The sequence below is a fragment of the Malus domestica genome, chromosome 17, assembly GCF_042453785.1.
Source record: "Malus domestica chromosome 17, GDT2T_hap1".
In the NCBI taxonomy this organism is placed as follows: Eukaryota; Viridiplantae; Streptophyta; class Magnoliopsida; order Rosales; family Rosaceae; genus Malus; species Malus domestica.
The window spans coordinates 3886258-3901677 of record NC_091677.1 but is presented as its reverse complement, the minus strand read 5'-3'; the positions used below and the strand labels follow the sequence as shown (position 1 = coordinate 3901677).

At 36.6% G+C, this 15420-nt stretch overlaps 1 protein-coding gene and 1 long non-coding RNA gene across 2 annotated transcripts; one reads left to right on the top strand and one right to left on the bottom strand.

Annotated features, from left to right (window-relative positions):
- Positions 1 to 1150: 1150 nt before the first annotated feature.
- LOC103404615 (cystathionine gamma-synthase 1, chloroplastic-like) lies at positions 1151 to 4964 on the bottom strand. The gene is made up of 11 exons (XM_029097020.2): positions 4358 to 4964; positions 4100 to 4203; positions 3801 to 3874; positions 3526 to 3694; positions 3338 to 3397; positions 3036 to 3239; positions 2853 to 2939; positions 2536 to 2643; positions 2280 to 2375; positions 2082 to 2200; positions 1151 to 1539 (listed from the first exon to the last, which is right to left on the bottom strand). The coding sequence occupies exons 1-11, from the start codon at positions 4782 to 4784 to the stop codon at positions 1416 to 1418; spliced, it is 1572 nt and encodes a 523-aa protein (XP_028952853.2). The 5' UTR covers positions 4785 to 4964; the 3' UTR covers positions 1151 to 1415.
- Positions 4965 to 8994: 4030 nt separating this feature from the next.
- On the top strand, positions 8995 to 10697 carry LOC103404460 (uncharacterized). Its single transcript, XR_524319.3, has 2 exons — positions 8995 to 9132; positions 10478 to 10697. It is a non-coding gene; the product is annotated as an uncharacterized lncRNA (long non-coding RNA).
- The last annotated feature ends 4723 nt before the right edge of the window (positions 10698 to 15420 follow it).

The following is a 15420-nucleotide window of genomic DNA, read 5'->3' as shown; positions in this document are numbered from 1 at the left end:
CGATAGGGTTTCTTGTATGCAAGTTTATCTGTTAAGGCCGATAGCCATTTTCTGCAAGATTGTTGAAGGAAGACAAAGGCCGATATCCATTCCTTTCTATTGCGTGATTAGTTCTTGGTTGTTTGAGATTTGTGCACTCAAAAAAGGTCGATTGCCAAGAGTGTGCTGAATGCAATTTGTTTCCTCTATAAGGCCGATAGTTGGAGTGAAAAGTTCTGTCTCAGATATTGTGTGTTACTCCTTAAAGGCCGATAGCCGGAGTAACGTTCTTGAAAAGTTTTGTTTGTTGTTATTGTGTGCAACTCCATTAAGGCCAATTGCTTGAATGCAGTTCTTGTTCCCTTTCTTCATTGAATGCCGATTGCCGAAGATGGGTTTGTTTCTTGATTTCTGTGATTGTAAAGCTTGTTGTTTGATCATTCTCGATTGTGAACAAAGAAGAATTTGGTTAGAGTAATCAAAATGTCTGAAAATACAATGGAATCTGTGAAAATTGAAGGTCTTCTAGGAATGTTGATTGTGAAATATTGGAAACCTTATCGCAAAGAAAACAGTAGCTACAGCGGTGTAGAAATCAATTTGAGAGGCTGAAATTCTTTGGGAAGTTGATTGATGAGTATGAAATTGATAATGCAGATGCATGAAGACACCCTTAAACACCAAGAACAGAGGATTAATTGATTATGGGAGCAGGGCTAGGAGTACATGGACAAGAAGGATTTCATTGTTCTGCATTTCTCAAGCATTCATTCAATCTCAAACTGGGAAACCCAGTTGAGATTGAGGGGGATGTTGAATATATCATTTCAGCTCAACAATAGTTAGTTAGACAGTTGAGAATGTGGCTGCGTTGTTATAGCTATTATCGAATTAGTTAGTTAATTAGCTTAGATTGCAAGCTAGTCATGATGGCTATAGTATATACACTGTATTCTCTTAGTTGTAAAAATTAATTCAGTATCAATGTAATCAAGCATTTCTTCGATACATGCTTTTTTTCAAACCAATGTATACCTCATTTCAATTGGAAATTGCTATTAGCACTTGAAAGTGTCATCCTTGACTCTTGCTTATATCTTGTTTACTCGTGTCGTGAGGGTCACAATAGAAAATCAACCATGGTTTATAACTTCACATTCGTCGAAAAACATTTCGAACAATTCTAAAATTCTCATTCAACTTCAAATCATCCAAACACGAAAAAACAAAGCCAGCATTAGTCATATTGGAATGATAAGGTATTGGAAAAGGCAGTTGCAAAAGAAAACCAGACAAAGTTTAGGGTCCGGATGGAGTCGACAACGACCCAACGACTGGACCCGAACAGAGCATTTGGTGATCAAAATCAATTCAGGCACCAACGACAATGGAAAAGAGAAATAAAACAGAAAACAGCATATTAGGCGGGCCACGCTCTATATGGTCTCCAGGGCCTGCAGTATGTCAGCCTTGAGATCTTCAAAGTCTTCGACTCCGAAGCTGAAACGGACCAAGTTATCCTTGATCCCGTACTTGATCCTATCTGACTGGCTGAGATCCCTGTTTCAAGAGCATCAAAACACCGCAATCAGAAGAAATCATTGGCCTTTAACCGTCACTACAGCCCGCCTATATAAATCAAGCAATATCAATGTATAAAGGACCAAACAGTTGCTCAACTAAACATCCATTACCGTAAACTTCAACAGTTCAACTTAAATAATTTCGGCTACATTAGTTGGTTAAGCTTCGCATAACATGCTTTAAATGTTGCTACACGAATACAACATGTAGACATCTATCCAGGCTACATCATGTTTCCATAGTAACAATATTTTTTGGTAATAACAATTTTTCTTTTACCAGAAACATATTTTTAACCAATTAATGCACTTCCATCTAGCGTGGTTACGAAATTAACTTTAGACTAAAACCCTGAAACTAGGGATCTACACACATTACCTGGAGTGACTCGATATGGTGATATGTCAAGATCACAGATCTACCCAATTTATCATACTAAAACACATAGCGTAACAGCGTCAAATTTATTCAGCCACCATATGATAAGGAATTAGAAGATAAAGAATTAGAGGGAATACCAGTAAGACATTATGGCTGGCTGATCCACAATGCTCTCACAGCCACCAAAGGATGGGGCAATATATGGGATTTTCAGTGCATCCACGAAATTAATGGTTCTCGTCAAGTCTCCATCAATCTGCATAATCAACTAATATTATTAACCAAATGTACATAATAACAGCAAACCAACAAGGGACAGCGCCGAGAATGTTCACCTCAAAACTGACAACACCACCGAAACCAGTCATCTGCCTCTTGGCAAGCTGATGTTCAGGATGACTAGGCAAGCCAGGATAATAGACATGCGCCACCTGCCAATAACATTTTCAATAACATCAGTTTTCAAATACAAAGCGGTGAATGCCAACATAAAATTTTGTACTATAATCTTTCCAACAATAATCACACGCCAGTGGCCTAATTAGTTAGCCTCCCATTATTTAATGCTACTTAAGCTTACAAAACACATACCTTAGGATGCGCCTCTAAAATTTTGGCCATCCTCAATGCTGTTGAATTCTGTTGCTGTACACGAAGATGCAAGGTCTTCATGCCTCGAATGATCAGGTATGCAGCATTCTGTTGATGAAGAAAAAAAAAACAAATATTATTATCATGTAAGCTTAAAATTCATGTCAGACTTAAATCATTAAAAGTAATAAGTGGGCTTGGAATCATTTGTTCTACATTCTTCATGGGCGTACAACTTAACATCACCAATCTACTCAAAATGACAGTCGACAATAATAAGAGACGAGAAACATATATAACCCACAAACATGACTCACCGGGTTGAGAGCACCACCCAAAATGTGATGCAAAATACGAATTTCTGAAACCAATTTCATAGAACCGCTAATGCAGCCAGCAAGGACCTGAAATAAGATATTGATACTTGCTTAGTATTTACAATAATTGACAACCTGAGTATTCACACTCCAAATGATTAGGTTCGACATGTGCTGACTTACATCATTGTGGCCACCAATATATTTCGTTGCAGAATGCACAACAAGATCTGCCCCAAGGGCAAGGGCTTTCTGGTTGAGAGGTGTGGCAAAAGTGCCATCTATACAGACCAATGCCCCTTTTTTGTGACAAAGCTCTGAAACCAGCTTAATGTCAACACACCTGAGGAATGGATTAGTAGGAGACTCTGTGAAGAAAAGAGACACCTGCACCAAAGTAAATTCACAAACAATCAGGGTCACAATATTTGTTTGAGTTATAGTGAACTTCAAAAAAGCAAGCTAAAGACTTTTTTCTTACTGACTTTGTGCTCTTCCAATGCAGTTTCCAGGGCTCCCATATCAGCAGGGTCAATGATTGTGGCCTGCATAGAGAGTGATAAATATAAGTATAACACTATCAAAGCCTCACCTGAAATTTGAAAAGTAACACCTATATCCTGTTACAATAGATTACTAATCATTCCAAAAAATTGAGAACAGGATATTTTACCGTGATCCCCATTTTTGGAAGAATGGTCTCAATGAAAATTCTAGTCTTCCTATAGCAGTCCGTGGTGGTCACAATATGCCCACCAGCTGGAACCAATGCCATCAACATGACAGTGCTAGCACACATTCCAGACGCCAATATCATTGTAGATTCCGCTCCCTCAAGTGCACTGTATCATCACCACAACAACATGGCCTCAATAAGCATTCAACGTATAGATTCCAAACACAAAAGGCAGGCTTTAAATACAAAAGAGAATGAAAGAAAATGCAAACCTGATCTTCTCCTCAACAACCACTGTCGTTGGATTTCCATACCGCCCGTATTCAAAGCTTGTTGCGCGTTTCTCCTGCAACAGGGTAAAAGAACAATAAGCCAAAACCATCACAGAACATCAAACACCAGCTACCCAATACATAAAACACAATTCTTTTTGGTCTTCTCTCTTAAAGTTTCAAACTTTTGCAGCTATTACAGAAAAAGTTAACACCCAAAATATGCAGTGAATCGTAAGAAAGTTTAATACAATATATGTATATATACATGTATATATATGAAATGCATGATTGCATACCTTGAAATCAATGAGGTCAGCCGTTTTCTTAAAGAAGTAGGCAGAAGTATTAACCACTGGGGTTGTAATTGCATCAGTTACTATGCCGCGTCCCAATCTTTCACCTTCACAAAACCAAAACAAAAAAAAACCCAAATTTTTACTCACACGCTAATCACCGCATAATTATCAAGATATGAGCTTCTTAATTGGAACAATAAGCCAATAGTCCAAGCAAATTATAATTAAAAAAAAACCCACAAATTGTAATTAAGTTACCAGCATGAATCGCGAGGCTCCCATCGGAGCTCAAGAACGAGGCCTCCTTCAAATCAGGCAAGGCCTCCCCCAACTGTACACCATTTCCAAACACCGCCACCTCGTCACCGCCCGAAATCTGGGCCGGATCGACGGGAATGGCGGAAGTGGCGGCGGCATCGACGGCAGTAGCCGACGGCGCCGCCGGCACGCCAGAGTTGGGGGTGTTGTTCGACCAAGAGGCGGCGACGATCTGCGCGACGCCGATGTTGCTGCAGTTCCTCCGGGCCTTGGTGCTGAGCTGGCGGACGAAGTTGGGGGGAAATCTGAGGATGGGAGAGGAGAGTCGGTAAACCGACGCTGTGGGGTCGACCCGACCTGAAAGCCTGGGGCGGGCGCCGGGTTGGGAGGAAGCGAAAACCCTAGGAGGATACGTGCAGACGGCCATGAGTGAGTGATGGATCGAGCTTCTGGGATTTGGGATTTGCCAGGAAAGGAGGTTGGGAAGAAATGGAGGAGAGTGAGTAATGTGTTGACCGCTTTAACACGCGCCTTTCTTTTCCGTACAAGAATTTTTTGGTTTTATTTACCGACTTGGTCCAGTTGGGTTGATGCCGACGTGGAATCCGACTAGTAACATGTATTTTTACCAACTATTTTAGTATAAATAAACGTTCTTAATCACGTAAATTAGAATCTACTTATTTTTTTTTTGCAAGATATAATTTACATTGTTCGATGTACTACATTATTCATCTTTATGAATATTTAACCAAGCAAAAGCACTCAGTGTTAGGAAATTACAAATTTATATATTACGTGAGACATATATGAATTTTTTATAATGTATTATTTTAGAAAAAAAAAAAGAGAATTGTTAATTTTATTGGATATTGATTGTCGAGGTTCTACTATAATATATGGAAGAAAATTTGTGATAATTTTACATTATAGTTGAAGTTATTAAGAGCATTTACTTTTGCATATGAGATTCTAAGTTTGATTATCTGTCCCCCACAATCACTAATATATTATTAGCCACACAATTTAGTAATGACTAGTGCTCTTCACAAACTCATTTTTACTTTTCAAGCACCCTTCTCAATTTTCGATCATCGGATTGAATGAACTGAAGAAGATCTATGGCAAAAAATTAACAAATATGTGTGAGTGGTAAAAAAAGTGTAAATAGCACTATCATTTAGCAACACTTTGCAGGAGAAATGTTAAGGAGACTTCCTCAAAGTCAAACTTTTCATAGACTCTATGTCACTCACATTGTAACGTTAATTTTTGTATCAATATTATAAAATATTGTGTCAAAATATAAAGTGACAGAGAATCTATAGAGAGGTCGTAGATAAGTGAAGATAATATTAGATATTAGGTGCAAATATGTCGCATAAAAATTTTCCATATTGCAAGTAACGAGTAACAAAACCAACAAGAAAATCAATCGAGGGTTGAAATTGTCAAATATGTCTGCTCCTATTCAACCATCCCATGCATTCTGCTACCTATTTTCATGGGAAATATAATTTACAAGTAGAAAATTGGCAACGTCTCTCCATCGGACGCCGGAGGCTATGACTTATGATCCCATTTGATCTTTTAATTAAAAATGTTGGATAGCTGTTCAAATCAACTGTCCCAACTGAACCTCTCGAGTCTTTGTTTATAACAATTCTCTTCTTCATTGTATGTTCAATGGCGGTATAATTGTTTAAATACGTGTGCATGTGTGACTTTTGGTCATGGTTTTTACTAGCGGCACAATTGTATGTGGTTCTTAATCATTGATTCTGCCATTGATCAAAGAAAAAAAAAAGTAATTAATTTTATCAGCGGCGAAATCATTCACATACTGGTGTGCAACTCTCAGTCGTTCATGTACATACGAACTCTTCTATATCAATGGTGGAACTTGAGAGCCGCCTGGGCACATGGGTGTCTATCAATCCTAATAGAAAGATGTCATCAAATCCTAGCTGGTATTCGTTCAACTTTAACACTAGACACACTAACATGCTGGGTAGCAAATGGGGCTAGAAAGAATCCAAACAAGAAAAGGTGGTGGAAAGCAACAGTAAGAGCCACACAAACACCTATTCTGTGTGTGACTAGATTTTTTGTCCTTTTGTTTGTCACATATATTCTATAGATATTTTGATTAGAAGATATGACTATGAAACAAAGATTCACTGTAAAAGGGGTAGATAAAGATTTGTAAAGAAACTTTAAGAAAATATATAGAGTACTTGAAGTTAACAGAAGATTTGACGTAAAACTGAGTGTAGTAACGTTGTAGGATTCATATAATTGACCTTAATTAATAGGATAAGGCTTCGTTATTGTTGTACTCTATATTATCCCCTCTATTATTTGTGCTATTGCCAAAAAGAACTTGGGACCTAAGTTAAACTTACTCCTACAGAAAATGAAATCAACAAGGTACGGTTGTGACAACAAATTATTGTCAAAATATATTTGTATCTACTCTATTGTATTTTTGTAAAGAATATATCTGATCGTCAAAGAAATAGTACCGAACATAGTTTATCATTTTAATTTTTCCATTCAACATTAAACTAGAATGCAAAGATAAACATTCTTCATCTCTGAAGCTATGAGCCTAAAACCTCGCTTCTTGTAAACCATTTTGGCAAGTTAAGAACACTCATATGGGTAGACAAAGGAATCTTATCTTTTAGCCAACGCTAGATGGTCGGTTTGTCTCTCATTTTTTTTTTCTTCTAAAAAAGGATAAGCTAGTGATTTTATTGGACAACAATCTGCTTTTTTCAATGGTTGTGAAGACTCATAAAGATATTTCGGCATTCTATAACTACTATTATGCAATTCACATAGTGTTAATAATCGAACTTAGAATGTATCGTATGGAATACAAGTCTAGAATTCATTTCCAACAAATATTATCCCACGGTGATTTGGTTTGTCTCTTACCTAGATAGACCATATAGAGCTTATTATTTTTGTTGGAAGGTCTCACAGTTTCCAAGGCACACGAATAGTAAATGAGTAGAAGAGATCAATTCTTAGATATGAACATTTAAAGAAATGAAATATGACCAAAATGATGCCTTAAAATTCACACAATAATATATGTCTGCATGCTGCATGCATTATCGTCTACATGTTCATTTAATATATAAAATTAATTAAGCAAATCAAGTATTATAATGGTGGGAATCGGATCCCTCTAGACCCAAAGGAATTGAGCTCAAGAATCAAATGATCCGAGCTATTGAAATTTGATCCAACAGCTACAAACAGGAAGTCACTCTAAAAGTTATAATAATTGTAGCCATTCGATCAAATTTCAATAGTCCGAATCATTTGATCCTTAGGCTCAGTTCCTTTGGGTCCAGAGGGGATCCAGTTCCATAATGGTGAAGCAGATGTGGATAAGATTAATTGTTTAAGCAATGTATTTACTCTTTTGTACTTAAACTTGAATCTCTATCTTCGTAGATTAAAATCTCTACTATTCTTACGATTTTTCTCTGGTATCTACAAGCATTGAGTGTCGACATTTTTTTAAGTTGTTGGATCAAATCCAATGGCTATCGATCACCAATTTGAACACGTTGAATCGATCGAATCCAAAGATCATTGTGCAACGACACTCGGGGCTTGTAGGTAACATAGAAAATCGCCCTCCTTAACCCTCAAATATCATGCTGCTTGAGCTTAAGACTCTTAAGACTGATGAAGCCCTCAAATAATCGATCAGGTGACTGAAGATAGAGACCAAGACACTCAAGATAGTGCATTGCGCTTGCAACATAGAAGTTATTTCCTCCCAAATAACATGAACAAGAAATGTAAAGCCACGTTCAGTGGCGGAGCCAGAATTCTGAATGACGAGGGGCATTTCACAAATATGTATATATATATATATATATACGAGTGTGTGTAAAAGGTTGAATTCATAACATGTTGACATATGCAATTTGTGTAATCCTCACAAAACTGAAAAAAAATTCTCTTAAATTCAATACTAAGAAGAAGAAAAATGTAAAAACCCAGACAACCAAGTAAGAGGTAGGTTGTGGAAGGCTAAAGAAAATACAAAGAAGTAGAAAAAGAAGGAAAAGGGGGAGAGGTCTGCAAATAAAGAAGGTGGGTTGCTTTAGAAAATTATAGTGTATATATTACTGTTAGGTGAGAGAATCGAACCAGAAGTGGGGTTGCTTTTTCCATTTAAAATTGCACATCTCTTTTAAAACTCTCATGCCAAACTTATTGTTTCATTAGACAGCCAAAAAGATTTAAAATCAAAACAGCTTAACGACGTCGTTTGCTTCATCTTCTTCCATGGGGTTCACACCTCAGATGAAGTTAGGATGGGCCAGGGACTACCCTAGTCCCTTGGTGGCTCCGCCCCTGGCCACGTTAAGAGATATATAAAGAAAAGTCGAGAGAGGCACAACCGTGAGTTACCCACTTAGGAAAAGGCCCATTTCAAAATGGGCTACATTCCCAATTCAAATTGAAGCCCATTTCCTAGCCCAAAATTATGAGCTACACACTTAGTAAAAGGCCCATTTCCTAGCAGTTGGCCCGCGATATTTTCCCTACGACGAAATTCAATACTAACCATACGATTACGCGGCTTCTCCCTCCAGCCGTTGGATAAAGCAGCTTCCCCAGCCAACGCCCTAATTTCAGAAACCTGTATAAATAACCCAACGGTCCTCTCCCCTCTCAGTCCTCTGATCCGTTGGCGGCTCAAATTAGGGTTTGGGACTACTTCCCAAATTCAGATTGCAAAGGTATCGTATTATCAATCTATAAAGTTTCAATCTTTGTTGAATTTACAGAATTATTGTTTGGTTTTAATTTGTTTGTGGCCCCAAAATTCTAATGTGAAGCAAAAATTCCAAAATTCTTAATCATATTGCATTTCTAGCCCTAATTTGTGGTTCAAATGTCAATCAAATGAATGAATACTGCTGTAGTTTTAATTTTAAGAAGATTTTCAATGTATGGATCAGAAAATTGAAAGTTGATTTGGTTGGTTTTTGGGGAATTTTAATTTTGCTACTGGACTGTTGTTTCTGTTGGTTCCCCAATCCAGTTTAACTCGATGGTAAATTGTTATTAGGTTTGATTGTTGCACTATTACCTAGGCTCCATGACCATATGGAATTGTTGGGTGCCTAATTTCAATGTGCAAAAATCGACGTTGGGAGCCGCTTTGCAGCTTAAATTTCAAGTGTTCTGCTGCCAGTAAAAACCCATACATTGTTCAATAAATCTTGTTAATGAATGAATATTCGATCCCTTTGCTAGAGAAGAAGATCACACGCTCGGAGCTCAGTCATAGAGCAGTGGCGTAGATGTAGTTGCCACTAGCAATCTAAGTCAGCGGTTTGTGGTTCGTCATGTCAGTCTTGTGAACCAGCATTAGTTTTGATATTGCACCGGAGCAAGGCTCCGTGACCATCAAATTATTGGTTGCCTAGTCTCGGTGTGCAAAAATAGACTTTGGGATTCACTTTGCAGCTTAAGCTTGTAATGTTTCTGCTGCCATAAATGCCCACACATTGGTAATTCTTATTTATGAAATCCGTTAAGCTCACTAGAACACTAGAAATGTTCATGTTTCGATTTAGTTGCCACTCGCAATCTAAATTAGTACTCAGTAGCTGGTATTTTGTAGTAGTTCCTCAATGGTGCCAACTTGCATTATGTTTGATTGTTGCTCTATTACCTAGGCACCATGACCATCAGAATTATTGGTTGCCTAATTTGAATGAGCAAAGATAGACGTTTGGGATCCGCTTTGCTGCTTAAACTTTTAATGTTTCTGTTGCCAGTAATGCCCTCACATGCTTAAGTAATATTTGTGCTTAGTTAGCCTCTGCAATCACGTTGAGAACAGGTTAAGATGAAGGAAAAGAGACGATCATAGTCCCATTTTGTTGTTTGAATGTGGAACTTATATTTTGGAATGAAACCAATGAATCCTCCCCGAAAGTTAAATAAGTTAATCTACAAAACTGAGTTTTCAACTCTGACCTAGATTTTGTTCCCAAGAAGCTTTTGTTTATAAGGTTTCTGCGGTGCATGCATCTGATCTTGTTTCTTGGTATCAATATCGGTTTGTCTACGCAGGTTTCTTACGAAGACTGTAGGGCGCTGAATTCAGGAATCTGAGCACCTCATTCTCATTGTGAAGAAACCAAATCGTTGACGAGAAGTGTGCTTGAGTTGTGGATAGCTGCAGTGTCAATTATTACAGTTCTTACCCTGTGTGTTTAGAATTAAGCTATTACTTGCAGCTATGTTGTTGGACTCGATTGTTTGTGATGAATAAGAAACGGGAATTGTTTTATCTTAAACTTGTCAATATCGTCGCTCCCTCTCTAGCTTTGTATTTTCTTTCTCTTTGTTAGTTTTAATTTTGCAAGGAATGCAATACTGGCAGTGGTTGGAAAGTTTGGGCTGTTGGGCAACCCTTTGCGGCATTACCTTAAACCCCTGTATTGTTTCATCACTTCACTTCATCGCTGCATTCCTGCAACTTTTGTCTCCCATCTTACCGATGGGAATTGACAGAAGAAGAGTATTTAGAAACCTGCAACTTTTGTCTCCCATCTTACCGATGGGTATTGACAGAAGAAGAGTATTTAGAAAACTGAGATGAGTCTTGACATAAGAAGAGTATTTAGAAAATGATGGGGTGTGCTATCTACACATTTCTTTTTACTTCTCATACACCCTTAGTTAAAAAGAGCCGAAAAAGTCCGACTGCAAAGTTGAATAGTTGGTTAAGTAAGTCTTTGAAGTTTGGACATCTGTAAGAAGGTCATTGCATCCTTCTTGATTGGGGAACTCATTTAAAGATGATGGACCCCCTTATCATTTTACCAAACTTCAAAACCGAAAATTTGATCATGGCCAAAATCTGTGACTTCTCCTTGTGAGACCCCAAATATGCTTGAGAAATGATTTGCAAGATGTATTCTATAGTATGTATGTATGATGATGATCTCAATGCTTTTGATGAGTAGAATAATAATTGGTGTCACCCCATTCTTGTAACATAGTTATTTTTTTCTGCAACCCACTTTATATTCAAGTGCAATGACTTTTCAGTACCTTACACTGTGGACCCTTCATCATTTATCAAAGTTCCCACTCAAATTTGATGCAAGGGAAGATGATATTTCAAATTCACACTACGTGTAGGGTTTAGGGCATTATGACACACATTTTAGTGTAAAGATAAGTCTCACACATAATTGTATATGCTAGCATTAGTCATCTATATATGAGTGTGTGACAGTGGACCGTTAAAATCTCACATGCATCAATAGTACAAAAACTTGCAATGTCGTTCGTAAACACACTAAACTAATTGTGCACCATTAATGTAATCTAATACACACATGCCTCGATCTAGAATGTGTTCACAACTATCCCCCGCTCAAAATCAGATATCGATTTCAATTTGGACAAAATTTGGAAATTAACATATAATAAATCTAGTGAATTATGCAATTCAGTTCAATACTAGACCCCAATAGAAACCCTATATGTATTGCTAGAGAGCATTGCGACACACATTTAATTGTAGAGCTAGGTTTCAAAGAGAATTATCAATTATGCTAGCATTATAGTAGCATGACGCCTATGACCATGAGATGTTGATACGTCACATGCATCGACAATATGAAAGCTATAGCATACGTCCTACATACTCGTGTGTAGCTGATGCATTATGATATCCACATACCTCAACGATATAAGCACGGGTGGAAAATAGAAGTCGATTTCAGTTAACTTGAATTTGATCTTAAACAGATGAATTAAGGCATTCATTGTAAAGATCCTTTTCATTTATTACATTGAACTGGTGTGAAGTTTGGAAGCAGAAAGAGCAGTACAAAGTGATAGAGCTGCAGTGGTGAAGTGTTGCATAACTAAGTGAAACTAAATAATTCATTTTCCACTTTATACAAGTTGATGCAAACCACATGCTGAAAAAATGCGATAGGAGCTCATTGAATGCGCAAGGTTGGTCGCAGTCGAGGCGATTAAATTGGGAGGATGAAGTTGCATTATTATTATTATACACTGAAATAAATGTTCATGTCCAAAAAATCTGAAAAAAAAAAAAAGATAAGAAGAATGCTGAAATATATATTTAACGTTGGAGGATACGTCGTCTCTGACATATAAATTGTGGCTAAAATTCACCATTGCTCCACCCTCCATACGTGGTCTCTGACATATGACCGAACTCGTTCTGGTCATTTATAATGTGATCAATAAATACAACATATATACGTACTCATTTCTTCTTTTTCTGAATTTTCTCACAAAACCAAGACTGTTAGCATGTATTCCACAACTTTAGAGAGGTCGTTGGCACGACTGGGTGGTGGAGGCTTGAAGGTGGTATAATTGGCAATTGGATTAGTTTCCTCACACCCCCAAGACTGTTAGTATGTATTCCACAACTTTAGAGAGGTCGTTGGCACAACTGGGTGGTTTTTTTTTTTTTTGGGGGGGGGGGGGGGGGTGTGGCGCATCTGTGAAATTCCACCGACAACACAGAGAAAAGAGAACTATTTTGGGGGGGGTTAAATTATGGGGTGTAAAGGAAAAGGATTTTGCATATATTGTCTGTCATGTCCAATGTTAAATGCATGGTCTGAGTTTCTCTCCTATGTTGGTGAAAATGTACTTGAAAAATAAATTTGCTGTTAAATGAAGCAAACCCTAGCTTTTTCTCCATATAAATTCTGTTTGTGTCTGGTCTTTATTCACTGGATCACTTTGAACGCAATTAGCAATATACATTGTTATTGCTAGCAATTAGTATTTGTGTGACCAACGATAGCATAAAATTTCTGTGTTCAGAACTGGACACGTTGAAGTTGTATCAATCAATCATCCATTTGATTAGCCAATATGTCCAATTTATTTTCTCGGATTTTTAAGCTTGCAGACCAAATATTAAACCCAACCCAAAATATGGACCATATTTCGATTTTCAATTTCTGTTTGGAACTATATACAGTAATCATTTTTCAAATTGTTAAAATGGTCTGTTTTAATATAATGTTGTCGATATCTTATCGGTACATCGTCATCTATTAATCTTTATGTCTTCAATATTTTTCGATATATATTTTATTTTGATCAGCTCAACAATTAAGATTACATTATTATTTTAACCAATTTATCAATACTTATTATAGTGACAAACACTAGTTAGTCTAGTCCTACATTGTTCATTTTAAGTTCATAATATGCTATATATATATCTATTACACAGCTTTGATCATTAAGTTAGTTGATCAAAATGACTTTCGAAGTGCCATATTTTGTTTAGGATCAAAAGTTGTCATTTGATGAGTAATATAGAGGTTTATGTTAAAGTGGAAGATAAATTAACCTTTGAAAAGATACTTACAAACATCACATTCTATATCAATCGATCTAGGTCATAGTTGACAATAACGATATCATATCTACAGCTTAATTACTATACTACGCCAGACTATTTTTCGATATACAGCCTTCAGCAAAGTACTGTACTACTGAAAAGGAAATTGTCGCTGTAGATATTAAGAAAGCTACCAAGTTGAACACACCAAATGGTTTCATGTATAGAGAATAGAAAAAGGGTCGACCAAAAAAAACAGAGAATAGAAAAAGAAAGTAATTAAAATGAAAATGAGTAGAATCTTTCTTTCAAATAAAATAGAGAATTAGGCAATATTAGTTCTTCTGAGTGAAATGATGTGAGATGCAGAGTGTCCCGAAGGCAGAGAGTCCTATACTCTTTGAGGGCCACCGTCCCTGATTAGAATAAGCAAAAACAAAAAAAAAAAAAACTTACAACTAGTCATGCGTGACATAAAACCAAAACCCTTTTAACAAACAAAACAATATACAACTTAAGAAACAAAAATTACCTTTAAGAAAACCTAAACTAAGAAGCCGAAAAAGGTTATGAGAATGAGCAACTGCAAACAGAAGTTATGTAGACCTTAAACAAGTTACACAAAGCATGAACGTGAGGGACTACTAGTAAATTAAACCAAATTAAACAGCCATATGCATGCTTAATAGGGCTTATTTGGAAGTATTTTTATAATGTCTGAATGCGTATTTGGTGAAATTTAATTGGGTATGATTCTTGTAAGAAACACTTCAAGTGCCTTTCCAAGATTTATTTACATTTTACTAAGGATTGGTTCTAAAAACACTTTCATTAAAAGCACTTTCATTTATTTTGAAAACACTTTCAAATGAGTACATAAACAATGCAAAAGGGCAAACATATACGTACGTGATTCCATTTTTCTACCAAAATCCATTTAGTTTTCTTCCCCCTCTCTCTCATGTAGAACAATATTAATTTATAGTGGCCGTCACAAAAGCATTAAGTTTTTAATGCCACCGCCATGTTAGATGGGAAGAGGAAGAGTACTAGACTTGGGAAATTGACAAGAGTGTAGGATTTTTTTCTTCTTGGTCAACTTCTTTTATCTCTATAATTTACTCAACGTGGCATTAGCTTTCATTTCGTTTATGATTTGTGTTTCCTGTTATTTGCAATACAACTAAAGCATAGAGAAACAGGAAAGTGGAAAAAAAAGGACTCAGAAATTAAAACCTCTTTTAATTCTACCTCAAAAGAACAAATTGACATAGCACCAAACATCAGTAAAGTCGGTCATAAAAATATCTTGTATTGGACATGTCCATATAAATGTCCTGTGTAGTTTTAAATAGCATAAAACTAACCAAACAGAAAATCTAATTTCAAATAAACAAGATTTTGGCATAATCAAGTTTACTAGAGCAAAGTGTAATTTTTTCGGCTATTTGCCTTCACGTCCAAGTGAATCTTCTATTTTCTAGTTTATATTAGACAATAATATCGCTCGAAGGGAAAACAATCCAAAGAAATTCCGGGTTAACGGATACATTCACTCATAACCATAAAAAAAAATCAAAGTACAGATGAACAATGCTGAATATATTGAAGAAAACTATACGAGACTGATACGTAGTTTGCAGCTAGATGAACGACTCTC

Coding starts and splice junctions, on each gene's coding strand:
- LOC103404615 (XM_029097020.2), bottom strand. CDS start 4,784: ATGGCCGTCTGCACGTATCCTCCTAGGGTTTTCGCTTCCTCCCAACCC. Junction 4,204..4,357: donor GAGCCTCGCGATTCATGCTG/GTAACTTAATTA, acceptor GGTTTTGTGAAG/GTGAAAGATTGGGACGCGGC. Junction 2,644..2,852: donor TGGGTGGTGCTCTCAACCCG/GTGAGTCATGTT, acceptor CTTCATCAACAG/AATGCTGCATACCTGATCAT.